Source organism: Sinocyclocheilus rhinocerous, unplaced genomic scaffold (genome assembly GCF_001515625.1).
Source record: "Sinocyclocheilus rhinocerous isolate Xijiao unplaced genomic scaffold, SAMN03320098_v1.1 scaffold1937, whole genome shotgun sequence".
In the NCBI taxonomy this organism is placed as follows: domain Eukaryota; kingdom Metazoa; phylum Chordata; class Actinopteri; order Cypriniformes; family Cyprinidae; genus Sinocyclocheilus; species Sinocyclocheilus rhinocerous.
In genome coordinates this window covers 1,885-15,618 of record NW_015626386.1, presented here as the reverse complement: position 1 = coordinate 15,618, position 13,734 = coordinate 1,885, and the positions used below count along the sequence as shown (strand labels likewise).

The 13,734-nt window shown below is 34.1% G+C and overlaps 1 protein-coding gene across 1 annotated transcript; it reads left to right on the top strand.

The window, feature by feature from the left end:
• The first annotated feature begins 4,013 nt into the window (after nt 1–4,013).
• On the top strand, nt 4,014–11,716 carry LOC107713581 (uncharacterized). The gene is made up of 7 exons (XM_016519139.1): nt 4,014–4,030; nt 4,102–4,496; nt 5,193–5,471; nt 8,508–8,579; nt 9,395–9,448; nt 9,726–9,837; nt 10,980–11,716. Exons 1-7 carry the CDS (start codon nt 4,014–4,016, stop codon nt 11,455–11,457), a joined length of 1,407 nt encoding a protein of 468 aa, XP_016374625.1. The 3' UTR covers nt 11,458–11,716.
• The last annotated feature ends 2,018 nt before the right edge of the window (nt 11,717–13,734 follow it).

The following is a 13,734-nucleotide window of genomic DNA, read 5'->3' as shown; positions in this document are numbered from 1 at the left end:
AAAGATACCTAAAATAACTTTATTACAAATATTTTAACATGCCGTTACAAACTAAGCTGGGTTATCTACACTGTGGCAAAATTCACTTCTGCACTGCACTGAGCTGGTGTGAGAGAGTTAATACACAATTGCTTAATAACAAATTACATTCATCAACCACAATGTAATGAAAAAAATTCTCACATTCAATTCTAAACGAAATCATTAAATCACTGTTCCCTGATTCAGGTGATATATGTTCATCAGAATCATGTTTTGTAATAATAGAGAACAACTGCTTTAAACTTATGTACTTAAAATTGTGTTTGCCCCCTAGTGGCTGGAAGTGAACATGGACCTCTAGACACACTCTGAATGGACAGACTTCAATTGGAGGGCTTTCGGTTTCCATTGATATCTCACTTAATTTCAAAAATATCCAACAGATGGCTCAAAATGTGCCAGAGGTCAAATATCAAAAATACACGCATGTGTGAAACACAACACAGACCACAAGCTGGAGGAAACAACAACTGTGCTTTCTGTGCAGCTGATCTTATTTAAGTGATGTTATCAGAGGCAAACATGCTTAATCAGGGAATGATGAAGATGTCATGCTGAGATACTCATCTAAATCATCCACAGCATGTTTCTGTATATATGTACATTTTGAAACTTTTCATCATCTTTTTACATTGTTGTATATGTGCAAACATTTAAGAGTATTTAAATCTGCTTTTTATGTTTCCATAGTGTTGAAGAGTCAAGGAGAAGAGAAACTACATAAGTATTATAAATGCATCTGCTTTATGAGGAAATGTAAGAGGAAAAGATGTGTGTTCCTTAGACGATTAAACAGCCTTCCTCAAAAGAGTAGTTGAGTTGGCAACTAGAAAACGTATGATTCCCAACTGCATTGATAAACATCTGCTGTGATTTGTTGAGTGCTGTCTTTTTACAGTAACTATACCCAAACATATCAATGCTCATATTTAGCCTTTATGTTGTACAAGTGCTACTAAAATCATTAAAATGGCAGGTAAGCCTAGATTCTGATATAATACGTAAATATAGTTCTGTTTAGTGATTGCTTAATTGCTTGTTAAGTTCAACACCCTAGTTTCAGTATATGACACAGTCTTAGAATACTGCATAATAAAGAATAAGTATTTCATTCAAAATACTCTCACGAATGCTGGTCCTGGAAGGTTAAAAACTATGTAATGTAGTGTTGCCACCTACTGGAAAATATGCCATGTTGGTCTAATGGTCTAATAGCATCATCTAGTGAAAGAGAATAGTATTACATGCTGCATGTTAAAAGGGATAGTTCACCCAAATATTAAAGTTCTCTCATCATTTACTCACCCTCATGTTACAAACCTGAGTTTCTTTTCCTCTGCAGAACAAACAAAAATAAATACATTTTGAGAAATATTGTTTGGGCCTCAATGTTCTTTAAAATATGTTTTGTTTCACAAAAGAAAGGTTTGGAATGGCATGAGGGTGGAGTAAATGATGATAGAAGTTTCATTTTTGGGTCAACTATCCATTTAACACAAAATATTTTCAAATAAAGGTACTTTTATTACAAAATAATGATATACATAAAAAAAAAACACTTTCTGCTTTTCCTCTTCTATTCTGCAGTTTCACTTACTCTTCAAATGTTTTGTGGCACTGTTAATATTGTTGGCTCCTTTAAGATAAATTACTTCTGTTTTTCCTCATTTCCAAGACTGGTTAGTCTGGTAAACAAATAAATGTCAAATGTAATGTTCTTGCTTTTGACTTTCCACTTAATCTGTATCTTTTGTTGCCTGCTAAAGTATACTTATCCGATGGTTTGACTGTTCCTCAGAATCTGCCACGAAAGCACTTTTTCATTTTCATTTCCATGACTAAAATCACACATGCAGCAGTCATTCAGTTTATGGATACAGCGTTTGTCATTCTGTCTTTTTGAAGAGGGAGTTACTCTACATTCTTAACAGTAAATCTTAGTCATCGCATCAGTGTGATATATAGAACTTCCTTTTTTTTATTCTCATCGCATCTCTGAGAATCAGACACCAAACCCTCTCGCTTAGTTTCTCAAACCGATTGACTTCACTGGATGCTGCTGAAACCAAAGATTGCAACATATGTTAGATTTGGAAATGTCTTCATGCCATGAAAAGCACAGAGGGATTCAAAAGTCTGGGAGCATTCAATAACTATAATATATATATTATTCACACACACATACACATATAAAACTTTTCTGGCATTTTTTAGTTCAACTTCAATGCCGACTTCTAAATGCCCATTGCATGTATTTGTCATGTTTTTTCCTGAGTGTGTGTATGTGTGTTTTTTCCTGTGTCACTCTGTAATCTACAGGTAAGTAACATGATCCCACCAGCCTAAAAAAAAACCTACTAGACATGGGAATCTTCATCATATCAGGTGTGTTTCCATGAAGGAAAAGAGAAAATCACAATAAAAAATATTAAAAATTACATCCTTGAAATCAGAGTGTGGCGCCGCAGGTTCCTGGAGGAAATTCCATCATATATGCAAATCTGATCTGAACAAGTCCCCCGGATAAAAATGGGAAACCCAGAACATCTCATTCATACTGTGATGATGCCATTCAATTGCTCTGATACCAGCAGGCAGCAGGAAGAGGATCAACCAAAACTTTCCATATAGTGTTACGTGAGCACCTTTCAGTGCTATTGAAATGACACGATTTGTTATTTTTTCACCTTGAGCCTTATAAACAAAATCCCCTGATATTATTTACTGTAACAAGATGCTTCATCTAAGTCAAAAACATATGTAGCATTACATTAATGCATAAGCCACGCAGATCATGTGAAATAGATCTAGTTATTGAACGTTAAATGAATTAAAATGTCATAAACAGATTTCAGTCTGTGAGCCTTATAGACTGATATGATGTTTTATAGAGATTTCTTTGGTCATTTTGAAGTCCTCATTCACTTTCATTACATGAAAAGGAAGGAAGAAAAACATTCATACTCGACATATGAGATGTGAGTCAATGATGACAGGTTTTTCATTTCTATTCAAGAGCAGGATGTTGAAGTGTTTTCAGATGTTTTATCTGAGGAGAAGTGTTGGAAAATGATACTGAATTCCTCCAAATCCCTCTCCGGTCTTTGCTTGTGAAAATGAAACTGTTGAACGTCTATATCTTAAAATGTCTATCTATCTATCTATCTGTCTGTCTGTCTGTCTGTCTGTCGACAAATATATCTTAAAATGTCTATCTATCTGTCTGTCTGTCTGTCTGTCGACAAATATATCTTAAAATGTCTATCTATCTGTCTGTCTGTCTGTCTGTCTGTCTGTAATTTTTGTAAGATCTATCCTGTCGCGTCACTAAAAGCGCTTCTTTCTCGCCTCGGTTCAGCGTTTATAGATAAATTCGCTGATTTATCCTTGAATTCCGTTTTAACACGGGGAAATCAACTTTAAAGTCACTAGTTTCCTGCTCCTGCAGTGTTGAAAGTTAAGTAAAGTGCTTCTGATATTATCATCTCTCTCAGTCTCAGTATGACTGCTTGGATGAAGAAATAAATGTATATTTATGATCCACACATGCTGTCCGGAAGGTACTTTATATATATATATCATAATTTAATATTTTATTTATTTATTTGAAATTGTAAACAAAGATTATTGGAGTAGGTTTTTACAAGAAAATGCTATTTTAGTCATTCTACTTCCAGTTTTAACGTTTAATTCATTACTTAATTCTTTGTAACTAATTGTGAAATGTACTATTCATTTCTGAGTTAAAAATTTCAAAGTAAATTGTACACCAGATTTTTTCAGCATAAAACCCACACTAAATTATTATTCAATTAGTGTAATTAATGTAAATATATTAAGTTTTGTAAGAAGCCATTTTTACTATAAATTTAATTGTGGAAACACTAACTGTAAACTTAGTTTTCTATTGGTAAAATAATAGTTGCAATGATAAATTTTAAGTCAAGCGTTTTTCAAAGCGATCATAGGAGATGATTGTAGTTTTTGGGTGAGAACGCTAAAGTTTTCTCATAAATCTCTTGATATTGAACCGTGTATATCTCTAAAATGATGATGAAGATGTCTCATCATCTCTGTGATTCTCATCTGTCTTCCTCCAGCCCTGTTTACAGTCGGTTTACAGGAGAGCAGTTATGAAGCAGAGCTACATGAGGACGTCAGACTAGTGTGTTTGTTCTCCACGGTTAAAAGTCTTTCCGACCTCACTGTCATATGGAGCCGAGTCGAGCCGAAGCCGGCCGTGGATGTGTATCGGCTGGAGAGAGGCAGAGAGAATCACATTTACACCAGTGCCGCGTTCATAAAGCGCGCACAGCTCATCCACGAACAGCTGAACGAAAACCGAGCGGTGCTGCACTTGAAAAAGCTCCAGATTAAAGATTCAGGCACATACCGGTGTATCGTGAAAGAGGCAGATGATGGAGACTACAAGCAAGTCTCGCTCAGTGTTACAGGTGCGTTTGACTTACAAAACACACAGCTTGACAAACAAGTTCATAAAGGTGATAGCTGCCTATATTTTTAAGATATTAGTTGATTTGCAGTTGGTTTGCATGGCTTAATTAACTGTTGCAATGTGTTATGGTTCTCTTTCTTATTTCTTACTATATATAGGGAGAGAAATAGAGAGAGAGAGTTTATTAATTTTTAGATGCTCAATATTCAATACTGAATATAGCCAGTGTGTCAGCAGAAAGAGTCCTATATTGCATAGCTGCAGTGCATTAAAATGACAATAAATCAATAAAAGACAATATTTCTGCTGTATGAATATTTTTACATTCCTAAGCAGGAGTTCCTGTTTATATTGCTAGGATGCAGCTCATAATAGTATATATTAATATATATATTTAAAGAAATGTATTTATTTAATTGTACTGTATTTCAGTGAACACTTTGCGCACTTTGCTTTCTGAGTTGCATTTTTGTGCATATTGCATTGTATTGCATTGTTTTATTTATTTTGGCAAATCTAGTGGATCATCCAGGTAGGGTTTGGGTTTGAGTTCAGTGTATATAGGAAATTTGCATACTGCAGAAATAGTCCTAGTATGGCAGAACATTTTTCCAAATATATCCATGTTTTCTAAAACTTGAACCAGATTGTCATGCTTATAACTTTAGCTATATATTATGTTTATGGTTTCCAGCTCCTTATACTCCCATGAAGAAGGCCATCATGAAGACGGGTCAGGATGAGGTCGAGCTGTCCTGTGAGTCTCAGGGATTCCCGTCCGCTCAGGTTATCTGGAGCGATGGTCAAAACACAAACCTCACAGAGATGTCCAACAGCACCACACGCTCCACAGACGAAGATCTCATCCACGTCATCAGCAAGCTGACGGTCAAACGAGACCTCGTGAACAACTACACCTGCTCTTTCCTCGTAAAGGGTGAAATCCAGCAGACGGCCACCTTCAGCATCCCAGGTGAGTCTGATGTAGGAAAGGTTTATTAACTAGTATCAGCATAGTATACAGGTTTGGAGAAATGTAGCATTGCATCAGTGTCTCAGCAATGGATGCTCTGCAGTGAATGGGTGCCGTCAGAATGAGAGTCCAAACAGCTGATAAAAACATCACAATAATCCACAAGTAATCCACAGCACTCCAGTCCATCAGTTAATGTCTTGTGAAGCCAAAATCTGCTTCTAACTGTTGCTTCTGGCAAAAATATGAGTCCATAATCCATAATAACACTTCCTCCAGTGGAAAAGTCCATCCCCTGTTGTCTCTCGCATCCACCCATTCACTGCAGAGCATCCATTGCTGAGACACTGATGCAATGTAACTCAAAAGTGTGTGATTCAAATGAATGGACATTTTATATGCAGCTAGTCTTAAACTTGGACGTTAAATCTTTTTCTAAATGTATGTAGCGCTTTCGGGAAATAAGATCAGTTCATCTCTGTAGGAACGAGTATCAGCCTACAGATTTGAACAATGCCTTCGTTTTGATGCCATCATGTTTTGATGATATTTTGGTTGAAAAAAACATAATTTTTCTTGATGGTTTTCCCCGGATGTGGGGGCGTGTGATATGAAATACATAGGTAAAGACGTCCACAAAAGAAAAACAGATCGGTTTCAGATAAATGTGTAGGAGTGCCTTTGCTACAGTTTTTTTCCAGCAGACATTAAGATCATAACGATGCAGATTTATTCATATGATGTTTCACTCTAAAGCAAGTAGAAGGTCATTTTTTCCGTTACGTAACCGAGTTGTACAATACCCCACATTTATTGAGTGTATAAGTGTTGCTAAAGTAATAATGCAATTAGCTTTAATTAAATTATTGTTTGATAGCTCTAATATCTGATTGGATTAGCCATGTTCGAAGCAGGATTATCAGTATTAACTGAAACTAAAACTAAAACCATAAAAATGTTTAATTACTAAAAATTAACTGAAATAAAATTTTAAAACTTCAGCAAGTTGCAAAGGCAGCATTTGTCATTTCTAAGTAGTTTAAGTCGAAGTACAAAAATAACTAAAAATAAATAAACTAAAAAGATAAAACATAAAAAATTATATAAACATATTAAAAAAATATCAAAATGACACAAACTCAATTTTAAACTTTAAAATGATCACAACAGAAAATATTAAAATAAAATTTAATTTTAATTATTTATTTATTTATTTATTTTATATAAATATCAGATTATAAAAAGGTAAGAAAGAGATAGTTCTTTAAAGAACCTTTGACTGAATGGTTCTCTGTGGAACCTTCTGAAGCACCTTTATTTTTAAGAGTGTATAGTGTGTGTATCTGTAGGGTATGTGATCATTTGACAACAATGTAGCATAGTACTATTTTAAAACCATTTATCAAATAAACAATGCCTACTATTTCACATACTTTTAGAAGTATTCCATCTCAAAATAATGGAGGCTTAATTCCGCCACAGAAAAAAAAAAATTCTCACAATTCTGACTTTTTTCACTTAATTCTGAGTTTAACAGTGAGAATAAAATCTGAATTGTGAGATAAGCAGTCAGAATAGCGAGATATAAACTTTTTGCAAGCAATTGTCAGAAAAAAGTCTGAATTACGAGATATAAACTCACAATTGTGAGATAAGCAGTCAGAATAGCGAGATATAAACTTTTTGCAAGCAATTGTCAGAAAAAAGTCTGAATTACGAGATGACTCTATAACTTGCGATTGCGAGATATAAACTTGCAATTGTAATTCTGAGAAAAAAAAAGTCAGAATTGCAAGATATACACTAGCAATAGAGAGAATAAAGTCAGAATTGTGATATAATCTCACAATAGTGAGAATTGTGACAATTGTCAGAAAAAAGTCCAAACTGAGATGTAAACTTGCAAATGAGTTTATAATTTGCAATTGTGAAGAAAAATGCCTACATTTTATGATATAGATTTGCAATTGTGAGTCTGAATTGTGAAATACAAACTCGCAATAGAGAGGAAAAAATGGCTGAATTAAGATTTAAACTTGTACTTGTCAGAAAAATGAATGAATTATGCGATATAAACTCACAATAGTGAGAAACAATCCAACTTGCACTTATAACTTTATAACTTGCAATTGTGAGATACATACTCATAAGCCTGGTCCCAGACTAAAATGCATGTCTGAGCTGTTTTAACTGAATGAAACTTGCATACATATTTTAAAATATTATCAGTGCCATTGTTTAGTCTCAAGATGCACACCAGTAATGGAACGTTCATAAAAGATGTCCTAATGGAACTATGGCCTAAACCTGGCTTAGTCTAAGCCCTGACTGTGAAACCAGGTCATAAAGTCACAAATAAGCTTCCATACAATTACTCCATTGATTAGACGGCAGCAGCACGTGACAATGCAAACCACATGTAAACACTGAGTTCAAGCTTAATCTTCAGTATCTACAGGAAAAAGAACCAGGCTTTGTCACGGGGAAATACCGCATTACTCATTCACGTGTGGAGTAACTTCAGTATCATGTTTAGTTCAAAAACAAAACCTTCACACTGTAAAAAATGATTGTGATTTTAACAGTAAACGACTGTAAAATGCTACAGTAAAAACCTGTTAACTGGTTAACTGTAAGTTTCCATACTATATTCGGTGAATAAATGTAATTACATTTAATGTGATTTCACAGTAAAATACTGTTAAAAATACATTTTTTGGAAGTGAAAAGAAAAAGTTGTATAATTTACAGTAAGCTTTATACGTGATCTGACCTTTAATAAGAAGGTTTCCTGACAACGCATGTTTTACAGAAATAACCCTGACAATGACAAAAGCATTTGTCCATTGCCTGATTATGAGCTGAATGCTTAGAAGAAGCTTTTAGTGTCTGTCAACAGCTGATGATCATATTATAAAATCATTACAATGCAAAAAAAGCTGTTTCATATCCTCTTTTTGTGTGCAGCCATGGGTGAATTCCAATAAATAATGATAAAACGTGACCTCTATCTCTACCACCTCTATCTATTTCCAGGTCAGAAAAACAGACGAAGTGAATCTAAATGTGCTTTCCTCTTCCCACATGCATCCTCTGCCACCACTGATTGTGAGTTTTTAAAATTCATTCACATCATTTCCAGTACATGAAGTATATATGCTTTTTATGATATGAACGTCAATATAAAGTGGCTGTAAAGGCACCGTAAAAACAATATATTTCCTGTTGAGAGCATACAATACAATACACGCATACAGTACATGCTGCTGAGAGATTAACTTGCATTTTATATATTATATTATTTAAAAAATGTGTGTGTGTGTGTGTGTGTATATATATAATTTCATTTTGAAATATATATCGAAAACATGCCTTAAAATAATATATATGTCAACTTGACTTTAATATATTATCTTCACATAAATATATTATTGAGAAGGTTTAGAGACTTATTTACTCATTAATTTTTATAAATATTTTATTCAAACTGTTATATTATTTTAATTTTTACCTCAACCAGTGTTATTTTAGTATCACTGAGATGCTATTACAGTTTTATAAATATTTAGAATTAATTTGTATTTTTATTTTTCCTGTTTTTATTTTAATCATTCATTCATTCATTCAATAATTCATCTCTATAGTTTTTATTTCAGTTATTTTCAGTTATTTTAGTACATCAAGTAAAATTAAATAAAAAATGAGAAATATTGCTTTGGCAACTACCTGAAAAAAAAAATAAGTTTAAGTTTTTATATATATTGTTTTATTTCAGTTCATGTTTATTTTATTCCAAGTAACTAAAACATTCTTTTTTTGTTGTTGTTTTGTTTTGTTTTGTTTTAGTTAATGATAACCTTGACCTCAACACAATAAACTCTATATCCATTGCATTTTATTGATCATACTTCTTTCATTGACAGCTTTATTGACAGTGAACGAGAACAAGCCGCAACCATGTGACTTGAACTCAGAAGGTAAAGCATGTTCTGATATAATTATGATGGCAAGTTAATGATTAACCTGCTGACGTTCAGTACAGTAGAAACTGGAAATATGACCCTTGAGGCCCAGACTGCACCTGTACTGTAATCTGTCTAGTGTCTATAGCTCGCTGTGAAGCACCTGGAGGTTTCATGTGATTGTGAATCACTGAAGCCTGTTATGAATTTAGTTGATGTGGGCATTAGTCAAATGGAAAATGTTCTGCATATTGTTGCTCTTGTGACTCTTGTGTGTCTTTCATTTGTGCAGAAGCTACAGAAAAACCTCTATCCCTGAGGAACGTGCTTATACGACAGTATTCACAGCTCTGCACAAACACTGAGATGAAAAGCAGACTTGTTTCATATGCACTTCTCAGCAAGTAAGCAACAGATTGATATGAGGGAATTATGAATGTGACACAAACACTTAAGCATGCTAAGAGTCACTCATGTGTTGAATCACACACACTAACACATGACAGGGAACTTCCTTAAATAAACAGAGTGATTACTGTCCGTAAGAACAATGTACACACACACACACGCACACTCTCTCTCTGATTTATGAGCTTACATTGCAAAAAAAATTATTTTCTTCCTCAGTATTTTTGTTGTTTTCAAGACACATTTACTTGAGGTTTAAGATATTGAGTCTTTTTGAAAAATGATCCAAATTAAGTGAGTTTTTGCTTAAAACAAGAAAAACATTGGTTGGGAAAGAAGAATAAAGTTCAAAGGGAAAACAAGAGTATTTTTACACCTTTGTGTAAAAATTACAATTTTGGCAGATACTTTTTCTTGTTTTAAGCAGAAAATCACTTAATTTATATATATTTTTTTTTTTCAGAAAACAAGACGTACATCATTTTCCTTCTCAAGTAAATGTATATTGATTTTAAGATATTTATTAATTTATTTATAGACATTTAATGGAAATCTAATAGAAAAATAAGACAAAATACTAAGTAAAATAAAACTTTTAGTGTTTAATCTCTGAGATGTCCATTAAGAGATTAAATAATTCTAATTCTAAATAATTCTGAACTTTTAAATGGATCCCAAACTCGCATATTTCATACATGTTATTTTTCTTTATTGCTTTACTTATTTATTGTATTCTTTTATAAGTATTTAACAATTTAGTATTATTTAAATTTGTATGTATTTAATTATTTGTTTGTTTGTTTTATCTATTTATTTAAAAATATTTTTGTTATTTTGTATTTTATTTTATTTCTTTAAAAATACATTTTTATTTTTATTTTATTCATTTGTTTTGTTTATTTATTTTAAGTATTTTACATTTTTGAATTTCAATTGTAAATATATTTAAATATGTGCATTTATTTATTCATTTGTTTTTACTTATATATATATATGAAAGTGAGTAAGGTATAACCGTTTCCAGTGAACTGCTGATAAACACAGCTCTGGCTAATTGAGAGGTTACCAAACCACAATAAACACACATTACTCATTGATTTCCGTGTTAAACCACGTCATTTTTCCCTCTTGATTCCAGAGAAGGCCGATCTCTAAACATCAGCTCCATTCTGCCTGATAAGAAAGAAACCATCCTTCTGTTTGGAGAACCAGGCAGCGGGAAAACCAGCGTGGCCCAAATCCTGTCGTCCTGCTGGGCTGAGAAGACCACGACAGACCCCTTCAACATCCGCCGGCTCCATCTGGTTTTCCAGGTGGACTGTAGCCGAGCGAAAGGAGACTTTTTTCAGGTGATAAAGTCCAGCATTTCTCATGAAAAACCACTAGATGTGTCTGAGTTCAGAGAGACGCTTCTGGGCCCGACGGACTGTTTGCTCATCCTGGATGGATATCAAGAGGGAAACAAGGACCTGGATGAAACACTCGAATGGTTTCTAACAGAGCGGCAGACATGCAGGGTGTTAGTGACGTCACATCCAGGAAAATGTCCAGCCCTGGAGAAAAACACCAGGACAGTATTCCAACTTATTCAGAAACCGGAAGAGTCTGGATCATGAAATCGGATAAATTTCATATTTGCACAGACTATGCTTTTGCAATTTCATGTTACAGCAATGTGCAAATTCAGCAGTTCCAGAAGATGGATCTGCCTTTTGTTTCTTGGGAATTTTTTATGTTCTGACTTTTGGTAAACCGGACTCATCTGGCAGGAGATCGAACCATTTCACAATACTTGAATTCAGTATTTTTCAAGGACCAAGTACAGAAAAAGAGAAATGAGATCACAGTTCTTAAACCTTATTTCTGCAAAAAGTGTAGAAACAATTTGCACTCAGAAATCACTAGTAATAGTTACAAAGAAACTTCTAGCAACACATTGACTTAAATGTGAAATTTTGAAATAGCATTTTCTTGTAAAACGTTTTATTTACAGAATCATGTGAACTTCTTATCGGTCAATGCATATGGTTTCAGGAATAACACGGGTCAGATTTGCATGTTTTCTGCGAAACATAGTTTAACTACCGTTTTATCTGACAGATCATTAACTCAGAGACTAATCGTGCGAAAAGCAACTTCTCTTTTATATTTACTTTACGCGCTTTCGTTTTGTTTATTGATGTCAAATGTGATTATTTTGATAAAAGAAAACGAATAAAAGTGAAAACTTTAGTTTGCTCATTGTAGACTCTTTCAGAAGCGTTTGCACATTCAAGCAGCTCAGTTTGACATGTTTGATGGATGCACGAGCGTTGCACAAGTGCTTTCATGTACAGACAGAGTTGTTTGTTTCACTTTCGTTTTGCTTTGACTCTCAACAGGATTAACTTCCATTTCTGAGAAAATACACTCTGCTTTAACTGGCAGTGAGAAAAAAAAAAAGGAAGCGCAGGTTTCCCGCAAAGGGAAGCCAAAAAAACAATGCCTGAGTGTTATCTAGACACACTTTGTGAGCTATTGCACTTGGATGCCTTTTTAACTATTATGAAAGCATTAAAAAAGAAACGAATGCTGGAGCTCAAACAGATGAAATGTTTGCAAGGTCTTAAAGCTTTAACAGAAAAGTGTCTCTGACGGGAAATGAAGTTACCAAAAATGAAACATTTTGAACATATTGAATGTGAAAATCACCAACATATGTGCCTTACTTTAACCCTTTGATGTAGAGCCCTAGATTGTTTTCTTTAACATGCGGGGTATTTAAATCGCTTTTGATTTCTCGATCACATCTTACAGGATCAGATATTTATCAATGAGCTCAGGATCTGTTGAGCAGCAAATCCTCCAGCATCTTTACTCTCGACCCGTGATCAGTCAAATCTGACTCCTGTAGCTCGTGCTGGATTCCCCAGTGGGTTAAATGTTTGAAATATGCATAAATTACAATTGACTGGAATGCTTGTATTGAAACCTTTGCTGTGCTAGATGTTAAATCTTGTAAAGGAGGGCCACTGGTAGGAAGCCTTTGAGCTGCGTTTATGATCAATGTACAAAACAGTGACTGTGAAATATGTAATTTAGGTATGGAAATTACATATTTTGAGTTTGGATATTTGGGATATGGTCATTGCGCTACTTTGTGCTGTTTTTGACTGGCATGGGCTAGTTTTGTCACGCAGACTTGGCAACCCTGGCTGTATGGAGCAGAGCAGATGAGTTCAGTTTAGTGTAACTGTGTAACGCACTAAATTGCGGGATAGCGGGACCTGCACTACGTTTTTTGACCACCCACAGTAAAGGTAAAACCACCCACTCCCGCAAGATTTGCATTGGGTCCCGCGGAATCCCAATCCCAATGCAGCCCTCCACTTTGATGCATGTAATGTTAAACAGCAAAGTAATACGTCTTGCATGAATATAATCCTTTTTTTCTAAATGATGAGTTCATCTCTATACACTGAAATAGCAGATAATAAATTTAAAAAACACAAAGGTTAATCAAGGGGTTTAAAAAAGGGTCAAAGGTCTTTGGCCATGATGTTTTGCATGTTACATCACATCCACAATAATTAAGATATATTTTTTGAGTGTGTTCAACATAGACAACACCAGCATCAGAGGGTTAAAGTGTAATTTCTGACTGATCTAACTCTTAAAAATGACTTTTGTGTGTGTGTGCAACCCAGTTTTGCACCAATAAAAGTCATTTGTATATGTATTATGACATTTCAGGTTTTTTTTGTATTCCTGTAATGGTGCCACATCCAGATAAAGGATTAATTTTCTCTTTATGAGCTGATTGTTCAAGGTAATTAGATTTATTTAGTCATATAAAATTTTATTTTGACTCTAATAAAACTTTTAGACGTTAGCACTTGAAGCACATTTCAGGT

What these genes read in the sequence shown, in the direction of transcription:
- LOC107713581 (XM_016519139.1), top strand. An exon ending in ATCCTCTGCCACCACTGATT is followed by an intron (nt 8,580 to 9,394) that starts GTGAGTTTTTAA and finishes TTTCATTGACAG; the next exon opens with CTTTATTGACAGTGAACGAG. An exon ending in ATGTGACTTGAACTCAGAAG is followed by an intron (nt 9,449 to 9,725) that starts GTAAAGCATGTT and finishes TCATTTGTGCAG; the next exon opens with AAGCTACAGAAAAACCTCTA.